The sequence below is a fragment of the Callithrix jacchus genome, chromosome 4 (assembly GCF_049354715.1).
Source record: "Callithrix jacchus isolate 240 chromosome 4, calJac240_pri, whole genome shotgun sequence".
Lineage (NCBI taxonomy): Eukaryota > Metazoa > Chordata > Mammalia > Primates > Cebidae > Callithrix > Callithrix jacchus.
Window position 1 is genome coordinate 51,377,154 of NC_133505.1, and position 18,312 is coordinate 51,395,465.

Genomic DNA, 18,312 nt, shown 5'->3' on the forward strand with positions numbered 1-18,312 from the left:
ATTGAAAAATAACTCTATAACCTTATGTATAAAATCAGCCCAGGCCAGGCGCGGTGGCTCAAGCCTGTAATCCCAGCACTTTGGGAGGCCGAGGCAGGTGGATCACGAGGTCAACAGATCGAGACCATCCTGGTCAACATGGTGAACCCCGTCTCTACTAAAAATTACAAAAAATTAGCTGGGCACGGTGGCGCGTGCCTGTAATCCCAGCTACTCGGGAGGCTGAGGCAGGAGAATTGCCTGAACCCAGGGGGCGGAGGTTGCGGTGAGCCGAGATTGCGCCATTGCACTCCAGCCTGGGTAACAAGAGCAAAACTCCGTCTCAGAAAAAAAAAAATCAGCCCCATGAGGCCCTTCTGAATTCCTGCCCTCACAATTTTCCACCCAAATTGTTAGGGAAGCTTCTGTATTTCTGGGGACAAATTGTTCTTTAGGGCTTAGAATTTACACTTGTACTGTCTTATGGTTTAATTAGATTCTCCCCTGTGTCCTAAGAGCAGTAGGAAATCAAGATTCAGCAATAATCAGTACATAAATAGAAAGTCATTCTCTAAAAAGAAAGAAAGCAACAAAGAAAGTCATTACTGGCGGGGCGTGGTAGCTCATGCCTGTAATCCCAGCACTTTGGGAGGCTGAGGCAGGCTGATCACTTGAGGTCGGAGTTCATGACCAGCCTGGCCAACATGGAGAAACCCCGTCTCTACTAACAATACAAAATTAGCCAGGCATAGTGGCTCATGCCTATAATCCCAGCTACTCAGGAAGCTGAGGCAGGAGAATTGCTTGAACCAGGAAGGCAGAGGTTGCAGTGAGCTGAGATTGCACCATTGCACTCCAGCCTGGGCAACAAGAGCAAAACTCCATCTCAAAAAAAAGAAGTCATTCTCAAATAACTAACAGAATGGCATTAAGGAATCTGTCCACTGATGTCATATACAGTGTTGCCCTGATGTCAAGTTTCACTTCTTGCTAAGGATAAATGTGTGTCCAGAATGGCATTTTTGTCCCTCTTCAGGTCATTTACAATGGGAGTGTCCCAGGAATGAATAATTAAAAGGAAGGATCATCTGGCTGCTAAGTTAGGATCTGTGTCTGTTCCCTGGGGTCATGCCTAGAGGAAAGACAGGCATCTTCTCTTTAGCCTGAGTTAAAGCCCTCAGCCCTGTGTATGGGAGAACATTCCAGGAAAGGGGCCCTAGCGCTCCCTGACACAGAAAGTGGCTGGTGAATTACTGGGGGAAAGGTAAGGGAAAAGAAAGAAACCTTTACAATGTGGGGGCTCTGGAACAGCACTGCTCAGGCAGGGTTCTAGCTATGCTGTTCTCAAAGGGCTAGGCCCTGGCGTCCAGGGTCATGGATTATTAACCAACAATATTACTTGAACAGTTGACTGTGTGGCAGGCACTATGCTAGACATTGGGATATACAGATAATTCAGACAAACTTTCTGCTTTCAAGGGGCTCAGAGTATACAGGGGGAACAAGCACACAAATATACATTACATTCAGGAACTGACTAGAGTTCAGGAGAGAAGAAAACGGTATGCCACAATTTTTCTGGGCTGGGCATGTGGCTCATGCCTGTAATCCCAATGCTTTGGGAGTCTGAGGCAGGAGGATTGCTTGAGGCCAGGAGTTCGAGACCAGCCTGGGCAACACAGTGAGACCTATCTCTACAAAATTTTAAAATTAGCCAGGCAGGCCAGGCACAGTGGCTCACGCCCAGCACTTTGGGAGGTCAAGGCAAGCAGATCACCTGAGGTCAGGAGTTCAAGACCAGCCTGACCAACATGGTGAAACCCTATCTCTACTAAAAATGCAAAATTAGCTGGGTGTGGTGGTGGGCACCTATAATCCCAGCTACTTGGGAGATTGAGGCAAGAGAATTACTTAAACCCGGGAGGTGGAGGTTTCAATGAGCCAAGATGCGCCATTGCACTCCAGCCTGGGCAACAAGAGTGAAATTCTGCTGGTGCAGTGGCCCATGCCTATAATCCCAGCACTTTGGGAGGTGGAGGCTGGTGGATCACAAGGTCAGAAGTTCGAGGCCAGCCTGACCAACATGGTGAAACCCTGTCTCTACTAAAAATACAAAACTTTAGGCGGGCATGGTGGTGGGCACCTATAATCCCAGATACTCAGGAGGCTGAAGCAGGAGAATCACTTGAACCCAGGAGGCGGAGTTTGCAGTGAGCCAAGATTTAGCCACTGCACTCTAGCCTGGGTGATCAAGTAAGACTGTGTCTCAAAAAAAAAAAAAAAGTGAAATTGCGTCTCAACAAATTAGCCAGGCATGGTGGCACATGCCTATAGGCCCACCTACACAGGAGGCTGAGGCCAGAGGATTGCTTGAGCCCAGTTCAAGGCTGCAGTGAGCCATGATCATGCTACTGCACTCCAGCCTGGATGACAGAACAAGACCCTGTCTCAAAAAATAAAATTCATCTGAACTGCCACTATAAATTGCACAGAGAACTGTAATTTACATTTCCATGCCCTGGTTCTTAGTAGTTTCCTGAGTTATACTTGAGAAAAAAATATATACTTTCTTCAGTAACAAATATAAAAGACTTTTGTAATTAATTGTTAATTATGTGGAGAAATCTGGTTCAGTATGCTCACATATGGCAGGAGCACATATGTAGTATAAAGTGGATTCTGTAATATGACCTGCCTGCCTACACTACTGCAGGTAAAAGCCTTTTACAAGAAACTCAGGCTGGGCGCGGTGGCTCATGCCTATAATCCCAGAACTTTGGGATGCCAAGGCAGGAGGATTATTGAAGGTCAGGAGTCTGAGATCAGCCTGACCAATATGGTGAAACCTCATCTCTACTAAAAATACAAAAATTAGCCTAGCATGGTACACCTGTAGTCCCAGCTACTCGGGAGGTTAAGATAGGAGAATCACTTGAACCCAGGAGGCAGAGGTTGCGGTGAGCCGAGAGTGCACCACTGCACTCCAGCCTGGGTGATAAGAGTGAGACTCCATCTCAAAAAAAAAAAAAGGAAAGAAACCCTAATCTCTATTACTCTTGGGTATGTGCTGGAGTCTGTCCTTTGAAACCAATTGCAAAGGCAAGAAGTTCCTTGGGAAAAAATTACTTCATGAAGGTCAAGGAAAGCAGTTCAACTGGGTGGACAAAAAATGCCTTTGGCAGCAGAATGTGGAAATGGGTTTTCATACTCCATCTATCATATAATCACATATCTTTATACAACTTAACTCTCAGTCACAGTGTCTTTGCCCATAAACTAGGAAAACTGGTCTTGACCCCTACTTCTTCGGGTCTAAAGTGTGTTACTAAGGCCAGGCAAGGTGGCTCACGCCTGTAATCCCAGCACTTTGGGAGGCCAACGTGGGTGGATGACCTTCGGTCAGGAGTTCAAGACCAGTCTGGTCAACATGGTGAAACCCCGTCTCTGCTAAAAAAAAATAATAATACAAAAATTATCAGGGCGTGGTGGCAGGTGCCCATAATCCCAGCTACTCAGGAGGCTGAGGCTGGAGAACTGCTAGAACCTGGGAGGTGGAGAGTGCAGTGAGCCGAGATCGTCTACTACACTTCAGCCTGAGTGACAGAGCAAGACTCTGTCTCAATTAATTAATTAATTAATTAATTTTTTTTGAGACAAAGTTTCGCTCGTTACCCAGGTTGGAGTGCAATGGCACAATCTCAGCTCACCGCAACCTCCACCTCCTGGGTTCAGGCAATTCTCCCGCCTCAGCCGCCTGAGTAGCTGGGATTACAGGCACGTGCCACCATGCCCAGCTAATTTTTTGTATTTTTAGTAGAGACGGGTTTCACCATTTTGACCAGGATGGTCTTGATCTCTTGACCTCATGATCCACCTGCCTCGGCCTCCCAAAGTGCTGGGATTACAGGCGTGAGGCACCGCGTCCGACCAATTAATTAATTAATTAATTCAATGTGTGTTACCGAAGAACTATAGAAAGTCAAAAGAGCAAGTCAGAGGCAGTGGCTCATGCCTGTAATCCAAGCTGAGGTGGGTAGATCACCTAAGGTCAGGAGTTCAAGACCAGCCTGGCCAACATGGCGAAACCTCATCTCTACTAAAAATACAAAAAATTACCTGGGCACGGTGGCACAAGCCTGTAGCCCAGCTACTCAGTCTGAGGCAGGAGAATCACTTGAAACCAGGAGGTGGAGGTCGCGGTGAGCCGAGATCATGCCACTGCACTCCAACCTGGCTGACAGTGAGACTCCATCTCAAAACAAAAAAAAAAGTAAAAAGAGCCATGTTCCATTATGCTTGAAATAATTCAGAAGTTTGGGTTGTTCTGGTTTGCTTTTAGTCTTACCTGCTACATACTTTCACCTTCCTACCCCAGCTTTCCTGTCTATCCTCAAGTCTCAAAAGCCCCTCACCTGTTTTCTGCTGTTCCTTTCCACTTTTGCTACCGTATGCTTGTTTTTCATCAGGATCAAAAGCTGTTGTCCACATTGTCTTCCTCAACTCCAGGTTCATCTACTGCTCTCATACTAATCTCTTTCCTACCTGCTTCCAGATAACCCCTTGTCACTCTCCAAGAACACAAGCAAAGCTTGAAGCAAAATGAAGCTAGCTGACTGCAAGAAGTGTCTTAATCCAAGAAAGAGGATGGAAAAGATGGGAAATTGCAGGTAGAGTTCGTTCCCCTTAGGGTGTGTTGGGTTTGGCAGCTTTCCTTTAAGTAAAAGAGTAGGATTCCAAATAGTCCAGAAGTACAGAGAATACTGAAATTATTCAGGGACATGTTAGGAAAGGGATTCTGGAGCCAATTCAGAGAACCACAAAAATCCAATTACTTACAGAGCTTTCTTTTTCTTTTTAAGACAAGGTCTGGCTCTGTCACCCAGGCTGGAGTGCAGTGGTACAATCTCTGTTCACTGTAACCTCCGCCTCCATGGCTCAATCCGTCCTCCCATCTCAGCCTCCCAAGTAGCATGACTACAGGCACACACCACCATGCCCATCTAATTTATATATATATATATATATATATATATATATATATATATATATATGTATATATATATATGGAGAGAGAGAGAGAGAGAGAGAGAGAGAGATGGAGTCTCACTGTCACCCAGGCTGGAGTGCAGTGGCATGATCTCAGCTCACTACAACCTCCACCTCCCGGGTTCAAGCAATTCTCCTGCCTCAGCCTCCTGAGTAGCTGGGATTATGGGCACCTGCCTCCACACCCGGATAATTTTTGTATTTTTTTTTAGCAGAGACGGGGTTTCACCATGTTGACGAGGCTGGTCTTGAACGCCTGACCTCAAGTGATCCACCCCTCAGCCTCCCAAAGTGTTGGCATTATAGGAGTGAGTTACCACACCCAGCCATCTGTCTGTCTGTCTATCTATCCATCCATCCATCCATCCATTCATCCATCCATCCATCTATCTGTCGAGACAGGGTCTGACTCCCATTGCCCAGGCTGGAGTGCAGTGGCAGACCTCAGCTCACTACAGCCTTGATCCTCCAGGCTAAAGCGATCCTCCCACCTCAGCCGCTCAAGTAGCTGTGACTACAGGTGTGCACCATCATGCCTGGCTAATTTTTTATATTTTCAGTAGAAATGGGGTTTCACCACGTTGCCCAGGCTGGTCTCAAATTCCTGATATCAAGTGATCCACCCGCCTTGGCCTCCAAAAGTACTGTGATTACAGGTGTGAGCCACTGCACCCAGCCTAATATTTATATTTTTTGTAGAGATGGGGTTTCACCATGTTGCCCAGGCTGGTCTCAAACTTGTGAGCTCAAGTGATCTACCCACCTGGGCCGCCCAAAGTGCTAGGATTACAGATGTGAGCCACAAACATGACTCAGAGCTTTTTTTTAAACTAATACATATGTGGTAAACAAAGGGCATATCACAAAATGGAAGTTTTCCTCCCATTCCAGACCCTACTACTATTTCTCAAAAGACCCCCCATTAGCACTTTTTCATATATGCTTCCAAAATTGTTACATACAAATATACCCATAACCAGCCAGGCGTGCTGGCTCACACCTGTAATCCCAGCACTTTGGGAAGCCAAGACAGGTGGATCACCTGAGGTCAGGAGTTCAAAAGCAGCCTGACCAACATGGTGAAACTTCATCTCTACTAAAAATACAAAAATTGGCCGGGCGTGGTGCCTCACGCCTATAATCCCAGCACTTTGGGATGCCGAGGTGGGTGGATCACGAGGTCAAGAGATCGAGACCATCCTGGTCAACAAGGTGAAACCCCGTCTCTACTAAAAATACAAAAATTAGCTGGGCATAGTGGTGCACGCCTGCAGTTCCAGCTACTCCAGAGGCTGAGGCAAAAGAATTGCTTGAACCCAGAAGGCGGAAGTTGCGGTGAGCCAAGATCGTGCCATTGCACTTCAGTCTGGATAACAACAGTGAAACTCCGTCTCAAAAAAAATAAATAAAAATAGATAAATACAAAAATTAGCCAGGCATGGTGGTGGCCACCTGTAATCCTAGCTACTCTGGAGGCTGAGGCAGGAGAATTGCTTGAACCTAGAATGTGGCAGTTGCAGTGAGCTGAGATCACGACACTGCACTCCAGCCTGGGCATCAGAGCAAGACTCTGTCTCAAAAAAAAAAAAAAAAAGTCTTGTCTCAAATCTTGTACTTTATTCCATCATCACTCTGCTCAAAATTCAAAATCACAGAGAAATTTAGCATCTCATACCCACTCCCAATGGGGTATGAAAAAAGTTGAAAAGATATTCCCAAGACTCCTTCAATTTAAGTATTGGAGGGCAAGTGTTGGGATTTGATATCCTCCCCCCACCCGCCCAACTGTACATGATAAAAAACAAGTTCACAAGAGGACTGGGAATTTTTTTTTTTTTTTTTGAGACAGGGTCTCACTTTGTTCCCCAGGTTGGAGTGCAGTGGCATGATCTCAGCTCACTGCAGCCTCTGCCTCCCAGACTCAAGCGATTCTCGTGCCTCAGCCTTCCAAATAGCTGGGGTTACAGGCATGCACCACCACACCTGGCTAATTTTTGTATTTTAGTAGAGACAGGGTTTCACTATGTTGGCCAGGCTGGTTTTAAGCTTCTGACCTCAGGTGATCCGCCCATCTTGGCCTCTCATAGTGCTGGATTACAGGCATGAGCCACCATGCCCAGCCTCGGTAACCTCACTTTGAAAAAAGATCTAGGGTACATGCTGAATGTTCAGTAAACACATATTCAGTTAGTGAATAACTGATTGAAGAGGAGGGCTCCTTTCTTTTTCCCTGGGTCAGTCTGGTGGAGTAATGGCTTTGTCATTGAGAATAAGTACTCTCCTAGCACCATCTGCTGGCAGTGGAAAACCATTTCCTGAATCCTGGCCTCAATCCCATTCAGCCTTGAAATACTGGTGCTTTGTTTTGTTTTGTTTTGTTTATTTTAAAGAGACGGGGTCTCACTATGTTGCTCAGGCTGGAGTGCAGTGGCTATTCGCAGGTGCAATCCCACTACTGATCAGCACGGGAGTTAGTTTTGACCTGCTCTTGCTTCGTCACCCAGGCTGGAGTGCAGTGGTGCAATCTCAGCTCACTGCAACCTTCACCTTCCAGGTTCAAGTGATTCTCCTGCCTCAGCCTCCCAAGTAGCTGGGACTATAGGCACGCGCCACCACACCCGGTTAATTTTTGTATTTTTAGTAGAAATGGGGTTTTGTTGTGCCACGTTGCCGAGGCTGGTCTTGAAATCCTGAGTTCAAGTGATCCACCCGCCTCAGCCTCCCAAAGTGCTGGAATTACAGGTGAGAGCCATCAGCGCCCGGCTGGAGTATTGCTAACCCTAAAATTCCTCCTCCTCTTAATATTATTGGTACCACAGAATCTATCTTTTATCCCTAGACAGGAGAAATCACAAAACATTAACTTTCTGCTTTTTGGTTTACTATTTAGTGGATGTCTTACACTTCAGTGACCCTTGTGTTTTGCCTCTTTATGAAGACACATGGTGAGGTGCTCAGAGAATGAGCCTTCCTCTTTCAGTGCTGACCCTGAAGACTGTGTTGTCCTGACATTTATTAATCAGATAGTGACCTCTGCCCATGGCACTCTTTCTGGTTGGACTAGTTACATGGCAATACAACGCCTTCAGCTGCTACCAATATCAGTATCAATAGTGCCAAAATCGAGAAATTGGTGCTAGAGCCTTAGGATCATCAGTGATGAGTAAGCAGGCATGGTTCCTGCCCTCCAAGTATCACCTGGAAGAAATATTAAAAATATAATAATGGGGCCGGGCGCGGTGGCTCACGCCTATAATCCCAGCACTTTGGGAGGCCGAGGCGGGTGGATCACGAGGTCAAGAGATCGAGACCATCCTAGTCAACAAGGTGAAACCCCGTCTCTACTAAAAATACAAAAATTAACTGGGCATGGTGGTGCAGAGGCTGAGGCAGAATTGCTTGAACCCAGAAGGTGGAGGTTGCAGTGAGCCGAGATCGTGCCATTGCACTCCAGTCTCGGTAACAACAGCGAAACTCCATCTCAAAAAAAAAAATTAAAATTGAAAAAAATATATATATATGTGCTGAAGGAATTCAGACTCTCTAGAGTCTTACTAGCCAGTCCAGAGACCAGTAGCACCAATAGCACTCCGAAGCCTGTTAAAAATGCAGAATTATCGGGCCGGGCACGGTGGCTCACGCCTGTAATCCCAGCACTCTGGGAGGCCGAGGCGGGTGGATCACGAGGTCAAGAGATCGAGACCATCCTGGTCAACATGGTGAAACCCCGTCTCTACTAAAAATGCAAAAAATTAGCTGGGCACGGTGGCACGTACCTGTAATCCCAGCTACTCAGGAGGCTGAGGCAGGAGAATTGCCTGAACCCAGGAGGCAGAGGTTGCAGTGAGCCGAGATCGCGCCATTGTACTCCAGGCTGGGTAACAAGAGTGAACTCCGTCTCAAAAAAAAAAAAAAAAAAAAAAAATGCAGAACATCAACTCCCCACCCAGCCTCCTGAATAAAAATCTGTGTTTTAGTGTAATCTTCAGATGACGCCTATTCAATATTCATGCTTGAGAAGCACTACTCTGGAGGTTTCCAGAGATGACAGAACTTGTGTTGTTTTTCAGAATTTTTAATTTATAAAGAAACTTTTAATTTTTTTTTTTTTTTGAGACGGGGTTTCTACCCAGGCTGGAGTGCAATGGCACGATCTCGGCTCATTGCAACCTCCGCCTCCTGGGTTCAGGCAATTCTCCTGCCTCAGCCTCCAGAGTAGCTGGGACTACAGGCACGCGCCACCATGCCCAGCTAATTTTTGTATTTTTAGTAGAGACGGGGTTTCACCTTGTTGACCAGGATGGTCTCGATCTCTTGACCTCGTGATCCACCCGCCTCGGCCTCCCAAAGTGCTGGGATTATAGGTGTGAGCCACCGCGCCCAGCCGACTTTTTAAAATATTTTTTTAATTTTTTTGAGACAGTCTCTCTTTGTTGTCCAGGCTGGAGTGTACTGGAGCAAACTCGGCTCATGCAGCCTCCCCCTCCTGGGTCTCCCGGGTTCCATCGACTCTCCCACCTCAGCCTCCCTAGTAGCTGGTATTTTAGGCACGAACCACCATGCCCAGCTAATTTTTAGTAAAGACGGGGTTTCACCATGTTGGTCAGACTGGTCTCCAACTCCTGACCTCAAGTAATCCACCGCCCTGGCCTCCCAGAGTGCTGGGATTACAGGTGTAAGCACCAAGCCCAGCCTACTGTTTTTCAGGCTTTTATATAGACCGGGAGGGAAGAACACATATTCCAGGCGATGAGAGCCGTATAAGGAATTATTTATTTATTAGACGGAGTCTTGCTCTGTGGCCCAGGCTGGTGTGCAGTGGCGCGATCTCGGCTCACTGCAACCTCCACCCAAAACAGTATTTCTCCCTGTTGGTCAGGCTGGTCTCGAACCCCTAACCTCAAGTGATCCGCCCACCTCGGCCTCCCAAAGTGCTGGAATTACAGGCGTGAGCTACCGCGCCTGGCCTGTATAATGGTTTTAGATGGCAAGGAAGCATGTTGTAGTTTTCGGTCCAGCAGTAATAGTAACAGACAGACACTGTGCTAAGCGCTTTATATAGAGAATCTCCAGTAATCCTCGTAACGCCATTGGGTAGATCTATTATTACCGTACCCACTTTATGGATAATAAGCCTGCAATATGGAGGGGTTAAATAATGTGTTTAAGGACCCATCGACGGAGCCAAGCAGACGGAATCGCAGCTACCTTCTTTACCACTCTTAAGTCTTCAATAAACACTTCCACCTACATGTGAGAGCCAAAGTCATAGCCTACAAGTCTTTCCACAGACCGACAACGCTTCGCGGAGTTTGCCAGTCTTCCTCCCTAGATACGCGCAGCAGAGCCACGCCGGAAGTGCGGCGCTGTAGCTAGAGCGGAAGCCTCAAGTACATTGCGGGAAGCAGTTTATTATCCACCGCCAAGTCGTCAGTTTGGTGAAAGTAACTTACAAGAAAAGGGCTGAGTTTTGAAAATGACACAGGCTCTAAAAAGCTTGGAAGCCCTGCAACTTTTTGGCAGGAATTATGGTTAGCAGGACCTCAGCGGCTCACTGTTATTAAATGGAAGCTGGGTGTTTGGGTCCTCCAGCCTGAGCTAGAACAGACGTCTCTATGGTCAAGTAAACAGCGCGAGTGCTGTTTTGCCCCACGTGGTGGGGTTGCGCATGATCAGTAGCTGCTACACCGGAAAGATGGCGGAGCAAGAGTGAGTGTTTGGGGCTTTGAATTCTTGGAGTTGGGTCTAGAGTATCTGGTGCCATCCACGGTGTTTATGCTTTGGTGGCGGATTCTTGTGGGCTCTAGGAATAGAAAAGGCCACAGTTTACAAAGATTTGGGATGAGGAGCCGTACCTTTGGGGCGGAGAAAAGAGGGGACAGCAGTCAAGTTCGGGTTATCTAGAGAGGCGAGGATTGACTTCAGGCAGCGGTCTGGAGTGCCGCAGTGGAATTCACCCAGTCTAACAGGTATCTGACCTATCTGACCCTGCAGATAGATCTCCACCCTCCCCAACCCCATGGGGTTTTACTAGACTCATCGCTGCTAGCCTATAAAGAGCTGTGGCAGTGAACACCCTGTTAACTTACAGGAACCCAGGGGCCAAAGTCTTCATTACTTTCTGAGGCTTTGGGGATGAGTGAATATTAGGAGTACATTTTGAGGGCTGGAGTCAGATACCACAGGTTTCAGGGGAGTCTTCAGACACTTGAAAACAGCAATGTTCCCTGAAGCCCAGTATATTGAATTGGTTTGGGAATCCATTGACTGTTTGTTTTCTTTTTTGTTGTTTTTGCTTTGAGATGGGGTCTTGCTCTGTCGCCTAGGGTAGAGTGCAGTGGCGTGATCTCGGCTCACTGGAACCTCAGCTTCCCGGGTTCAAGCGATTTTACTGCTCAGCCTCCAGGGTAGCTGGGATCACAGGCGTGCGCCACCACGCCCGGCTAATTTTTGTATTTTCTGTAAAGACAAGGTTTCACCATGTTGGTCAGGCTGGTTTTGAACTGCTGACCTCAGGTGATCAGTGCTGGGGTTACAGACTTGAGCCACCGCGCCCGGCCGAATGTTCCTTTTCTAAATGTTGTCTCTGATCCCAATTTTCTGCATCAGGCAAAGAAAAATCCCTTTGGTTCCAGAAAATCTCCTGAAAAAGAGGAAGGCTTATCAAGCCCTCAAAGCCACTCAGGCAAAGCAGGCACTTTTGGCAAAGAAGGAGGTAATGGTGGGGAACCAAGAGGAAGTAATTAGAATTTGTATTTGGTGAGTTTTGTCCAGCATGTGTTGGACTGCCTTTGGTATTGACAAGTTCCCGGCAACGGTTTGACAAACTAGATACAGTCATCCCACAGTATCCTTAAGGGGTTGGTTCCAGGACCCCCACAGATGCCTATATCTGACACTGCTGAAGTCCCTTATATAATAAAATGGTGGTTGTATTTGCATACAATCTATACTCCTGCCCGTGTGGTTTAAATCATCTCTGGATTAATAGCTTGCTTTTTTGTTTGTTTGTTTTTGAGGCAAGAGTCTCACTGTTGCCCAGGCTCCAGTGCAGTGGCAGAATCACACTGCAACCTCTGCCTCCTGGGCTCAAGCAATTTCCCTGCCTCAGCCAACTGAGTAGCTAGGATTACAGGCATGAGCCTCCACACCCAACTAATTTTATTTTATTTTATTTTATTTTTGAGATAATAGAGTTTCACTAAGTCACCCAGGCTGGGGTGCGGTGATGCCGTCTTGGCTTACTGAAACCTCTGCCTCCTGGGTTCAAGTGATTCTCCTGCCTCAGCCTCCCAAATAGCTGGGATTACCAGGATGCGCCATTGTGCTGGGCTGTTTTGTATTTTTAGTAGAGGCGAGGTTTCACCATGTTGGCCAGGCTGGTCTCCAACTACTGGACTCATGATCTGCCCACCTCAGCCTCCCAAAGTGCTTCAATTACAGGCATGAGCCACCCCTCCCCGCCACCAGCTATTTTTTGTATTTTCAGTAGTGGTGTTTTGACATGGTAGCTACACTGGTCTCAAACCCCTGGCCCCAAGTGATCCCCCACTGGCCTCCCAAAGTGCTGGGATTACAGGCCTGAGCCACCCCTCCTGGCCTCATTTTTTCCCCCTGATTTTTTGTTTTTTGTTTTGAGACAGATTTTCCTCTTTCACCCAGGCTAGAGTGAAGTGGCAGCTCACTGCACCTCCCGGGTTCAAGCAATTCCCCTGCCTCAGCATCTCCAGTGGCTGAGATTTTAGGTGTCCGCCACCACGCCAGGCTGGTCTCTTAACTCTGACCTCAGGTGATCTGCCCACCTCAGCCTCCCAAAGCTAGGATTACAGGTGTGAGCCACTGCACCCGGCCTTTTTTTTTTCCCCCTTAGGAGTGAGGTCTTTGGCTGGGTGGCTGAGGCAGAAGAATTGCTTGAACCCTGGAAGCAGAGGTTGCAGTGATCTGAGGTTGTACCACTGCACTCCAGCCTGGACGGCAGAACGAGACTCCATCTTGAAAAAAAGGGAGTGAGGACATCATCTGTTGCCCAGGCTTAAGTGCAGTGGCAGGATCATAGCTCATTGCAGCCCCGACTTCCTGGGTTCAAGAGATCCTCCCTCCTCAGCCTCCAGAGTAGCTGGGACTACAGGGTGAGCCACTGCATATGGCCTCCTCTGAAATATTTTACATCTGGGATTGGTAGAATTGCAGATGCAGGGCGCCAAGTGTATATGGTTCATGTCTTCGTTTAGCAAATACTTAACACCTGCAGGCAAAATGCTGGAGTTGAGTTTGTTAAGGAAACTTGTTAGTAAACATGATTAATAGCATGTAAATTAATTTTTTGTTTGTTGATTATTTTTCCCAATAATTCCCAAGTTTTCTCTCCTCCACCTTTACTTTGGTTTCTGATTTTTCCTTTATATGAAAACAGAGGATGTTGCTTTGCTCCCCATTGTAGAACACGGGGAAAAAGCTCTATCAGTTGTCACTCATAAATTACTGTTGTAAAAGTAAAAATGAATGGAAGCACAAAATGACGATGGTGATGACGGTCTGTCTTCTCTGCAGCAGAGGAAAGGAAAAGGGCCCAGGTTTAAGCGATTGGAATCATTCCTACATGATTCCTGGCGGCAGACCCGTGACAAGGTGCGTGTCAGACGACTAGAAGTGAAGCCTCACGCCTTGGAATTGCCAGATAAACATTCTTTGGCCTTTGTCGTACGCATTGAAAGGTAAGGAATTGGTGTCTTCCTAATTGCATGAGGCTGTTGGTTAAGCTTTAGACCCATTTCTAGGGAGATAAGATATTAGACCCAAGCCACTCAGGCAAGTTCTGCTAGGATGTCAGGGTTAAGCACAGTTTAGTCTGAAGTATTTGGAAGACCTCCTTAGACAGATAGGCTTGGAAATAAGTGATGTGAGGGTAAAGTGCTCGCTAGGGAGATGGGTTGAGGACACCGTCTCTAAAGCAGGAACTTCAGCCTGAGACCTGAAAGATGTAAAAGGCGTTCACCGTTGTTGGGAGACTTTGCAGGCATACATGCTGAAGTCCTGAGGTGGGGAAATCATTCTAGGAACTGAAACAAGGCCAAGTGGATGAAGCATATTCTTTGAAGGGGAGATACTTTTCCTCATTTAGTGGAACTTTCCTGACCCCATCCCTACCCCTTTGTACAGCTCTACTTCTTGCTGTTTCCCCTACCCAGTCACCCCGTGGCTTTTGCATATTTATGAGCTCTGTCCTTTGTGGCACTCTGCCACTGTGCGTGTTTTTCCTAGACTATTGTATTAACCTTCCTTCTGGATTTCCTTGTCTCTAGTGTCACGCACTGATCTGTTCCATACATGGCCCTTGGTAATTGTCAGAAGAAAATCTGGTGGTGTTGCTTCTGCTTAAAATCTTCAGTAGTGGCCAGGTGCGGTGGCTTATGCCTGTAATCCCAGCACTTTGGGAGGCCAGGGCAGGCAGAGCACGAGGTCAAGAGATCAAGACCATTCTGGCCCACATGGCGATACCCCGTCTCTACTAAAAATACAAAAATTAGCTGGGCATGGTGGTGCACGCCTGTAGTTTCAGCTGCCCAGGAGGCTAAGGCAGGAGAATTGCTTGAACCCAGGAGGCAGCGGTTGCAGTGAGCCAAGATGATGCCATTGCACTCCAGCCTAGGTGGCAGAGTGAGACTCCGTCTCAAAAAAAATTCTTCAGTAGCTTTTACCGCCCGTACAAGCACATCCAGCTTCCTTAGCTGGACATGCGTAGACCTACATACCACCACTCCCCCTACCCCTGAAACACACACAAATTCAGGGACTTTCTCTGTGTTTCCATAGCACCCCAGGCATTGCTCCACATCATGAAAGGATATGTTTTCATAACCACCTCCCACTAAACTGAGCTCCAGATAGCCAGTGTTGTGACCTCGCATGTTGTGCTTGCTGGACTGACATAAACTGGAGGGAGTCTGTCTGACTTCTGTTGTTACTCATTTCAGGATTGATGGTGTGAGTTTACTGGTGCAGAGAACCATTGCAAGACTTCGCCTAAAGAAAATTTTTAGTGGTGTCTTCGTAAAAGTCACTCCCCAGAACCTAAAAATGCTGCGTATAGTGGAACCTTATGTGACCTGGGGGTGAGTAAGACTTCCTGTGTTAATTCACATTAGATTTCTATTTGAGTGTGTTAGGGTGCACTGGGTCTCATTCTCCAGGGTTCATGTCACTGTAGAAGGAACATTTTGCTGTGACCACGGTCACCCTGAAATCAGCAGGTAGCTTTAAGAAACATAGCACACGGGGTACAGAGGAGTCTTTTTTTTTTTTTTTTTTTTTTTTGAGACGGAGTTTCACTGTTGTTACCCAAACTGGAGTGCAATGGTGCGATCTCAGCTCACCACAACCTCCACCTTCTGGGTTCAAGCAATTCTCCTGCCTCAGCCTCCCGAGAAGCTGGGACTACAGGCGCGCACCACCGTGCCCAGCTAATTTTTGTATTTTTAGTAGAGACGGGGTTTCACCTCGTTGACCAGGATGGTCTCGATCTCTTGACCTCGTGATCCACCCACCTTGGCCTCCCAAAGTGCTGGGATTATAGGCGTGAGCCACCACGCCCAGCAGGGAGGAGTCTTAACAGTGCCATAGTAGGGCTGGTTTAGTTGTAGGGTAAGGCTGGATCAAGCAGAGATTGGTTCTTCAAAGTCTTAAAGCAGAGCTAAGGGCAGTGTTTGTGTAAGAGTAGTATTGCTCAAACATTGAAACTCAACAAAAGCTTGGATTTCATTTCTAGCTCTTGTGCCATCTTGAGTAGAGGGTTGCTTAAGGCCAGAGTCCTAGACCCTAAGCTAGGACATGGTTTCTGTTTTGTTTTTGTTGGCGATGTTTTCCCTGGTGAACATTTACATCCATAAATTTAAATTGCTAATTATGTAAGTGGGGTCACTTCAGTTCTTAATCAGGAATATTTCCAAGCATCCCAGCTGGCATGTGCTTGCAGAACACTTGCTGGTAGGGAGGAGGGGTGGGTGGGAAAACCTCTTCAACCTTCTCAGCCAGGCTGCAGGACTGGTATGTAGTGTGCCAGGTGCTGGTGAAAACTGTGCTTTATTTTACCCACATAGATTTCCAAATCTGAAGTCTGTCCGGGAACTCATTTTGAAACGTGGACAAGCCAGGGTCAAGAATAAGACCATCCCTCTGACAGACAACACTGTGATTGAGGAGCACCTGGGTGAGTGCTGCAGCTTAGGGGTCAGTTGGAGAAAGACTTTTTTGATGTGAGATTCAGGTTGTATTCTTTTTGGGGTCCCAAGAGTCTGCCAGAGTGCCCAGCTTAGTATATGCTGGATACATGTTGAATAAAGGAATCTGTGCCTTTGTTTCTTAGGGAAGTTTGGTGTCATTTGTTTGGAAGACCTCATTCATGAAATTGCCTTTCCGGGGAAGCATTTCCAGGAGATCTCACGGTTCTTGCGCCCTTTCCACCTCTCAGTGGCCCGTCATGCTACCAAAAATAGAGTGGGCTTCCTCAAGGAGATGGGCACACCTGGCTATCGGGGTGAGCGCATCAATCAGCTCATCCGCCAGCTGAATTAGCACCAGGTGAGGCAGGGCTGAGAACTGCTCTTGGACTGAATGTGGGTGTGCCATGCCTTGCCACTTTAAAAGTTCTTTTTGCATTTACTAGTTATTAAGAGTAACCTTGAGATTGGGAGGAAAGAGGAGGCGGGTACAAGCAGTTGGAGACCTGGGTGCAATGAATGCCTGATTGGGACATGGGGCTATGCATAGCCTAGGAGTTATAGGCTTTAAAATGTCATGTAACTAAAAACTGTATTGCTGTAGTCATTTAGATGGAAATGAGGAAAGAATAACTGATTGCAAAAAGGACTTGAAGATGTGAATCATCTATTTTGCTGAAGAAATCTTAACTCTTTGAAATTACATTTTATTCCTGTTGTTATTACTGTAGGTGCCAAACTGCAATAAATTTTTATCAATGAAGTGGAAGCATGTGTTTTTGGGTTTGGAGAATTTGTATCAAGTATCTTCAGAGAAGATTATTTCCTGCTTTATCTTTAAAAACTGGAAAGGAAGTATCAAAGAAAAGACAGTAGCTGGCCGGGCGCAGTGGCTCATGCCTGTAATCCCAGTACTTTGGGAGGCTGAGGAGGGCGGATCACCTAAAGTTGGGGGTTCAAGACCAGCCTGACCAACATGGCGAAACCCTGTCTCTACTGAAAATAGAAAAATTAGCGGGTCATGGTGGCCCATGCCTATAATCTCAGCTACTCGGGAGACTGAGGCAGGAGAATCGCTTGAACCTGGGAGGCAGAGGTTGCGGTGAGCCAAGATCGCACCATTGCACTCTAGCCTAGGCAACGAGCGAAACTCTGTCTCAAAAGAAAAAAGAAAAGAAAAAAACAGTAGCTATGTTCATGGCAAGTATCTCTCATCCCAATCCAGTTCCAAGGAAAAATTCCAGCGTTTTCTACATTGGCTGCTGCCTCATCTGAAATCAGCACATTCCATGGAGGAAGCAGTCCTGCTTTGCTGCATCTCTTATCCTAGGGTTTAATGTTGGTAGTTGAGTAATTCTAGCACTTGTACAAGGCTCCCTAAGACTCCTGCAGTAGTGGACAAGTCCAGGGACATAAGTGAATCTGGTGATTCCTGGGGCCTTGTGAGAAAGACTTGAAATACACATAGGAGGAGAGGTACAAAAATAAATGTTTACTTGTCTCTGCTCTGAGTCTATGTTCCAGCTTTTCAGTGATGGCTTTGAGAGCTCTCAGAATTGACTGGCTCTAAGTGTATCTGGTGGATTTTGTATCCTAATCTGACACTGGCTTAGTCTTTTTCCTAAAAGCTCAGGATTTGAGAATGAGGACACCTTCGCCAGGAAAACATGTATACACTCAAAATTTTGCTTGCTGTTCTAGGATGTTTAGAACCTTCCTCAGATACCTGTGCACCTTATGGGTTTTTGTTTTTTTGTTTTTGTCTTTGTTTTAAGATAGAATCTCTTGCCTAAGCTGGAGTGCAGTAGTGTGATCTCATTTCACTGCAGCCTCCACCTACTGGGTTCAATTTATTCTCCTGCCTCAGCCGCTCGAGCAGCTGGTAGGCATGCTCTACCATGCCCAGCTAATTTTTATATTTTTAGTAGAGACAGACAGGGTTTTATCACGTTGGCCAGGCTAGTCTCAAACTCCTGACCTCAAGTGATCCACCCACCTGGGCCTCCCCAAATTGCTGGGATTACAGGCATAGGCAGCCATGCCTGGCCCTTGTGTACCCTATATGAGGAAG

At 46.8% G+C, this 18,312-nt stretch overlaps 1 protein-coding gene across 3 annotated transcripts; it reads left to right on the top strand.

Moving 5' to 3' along the window:
- Positions 1-10,404: 10,404 nt before the first annotated feature.
- On the top strand, positions 10,405-17,747 carry RPL7L1 (ribosomal protein L7 like 1). 3 transcript variants are annotated; one of them, XM_035295662.3, is made up of 7 exons: positions 10,405-10,734; positions 11,635-11,740; positions 13,576-13,739; positions 15,000-15,137; positions 16,122-16,231; positions 16,388-16,602; positions 16,973-17,747. In XM_035295662.3, the coding sequence occupies exons 1-6, from the start codon at positions 10,694-10,696 to the stop codon at positions 16,594-16,596; spliced, it is 768 nt and encodes a 255-aa protein (XP_035151553.1). In that variant the 5' UTR covers positions 10,405-10,693; the 3' UTR covers positions 16,597-16,602; positions 16,973-17,747. The 3 variants fall into 3 exon arrangements, with proteins under 3 accessions (XP_035151553.1, XP_078225307.1, XP_078225308.1); XM_078369181.1 differs by having other exon boundaries at positions 16,388-17,747; XM_078369182.1 differs by lacking the exon at positions 15,000-15,137.
- Positions 17,748-18,312: the final 565 nt, after the last annotated feature.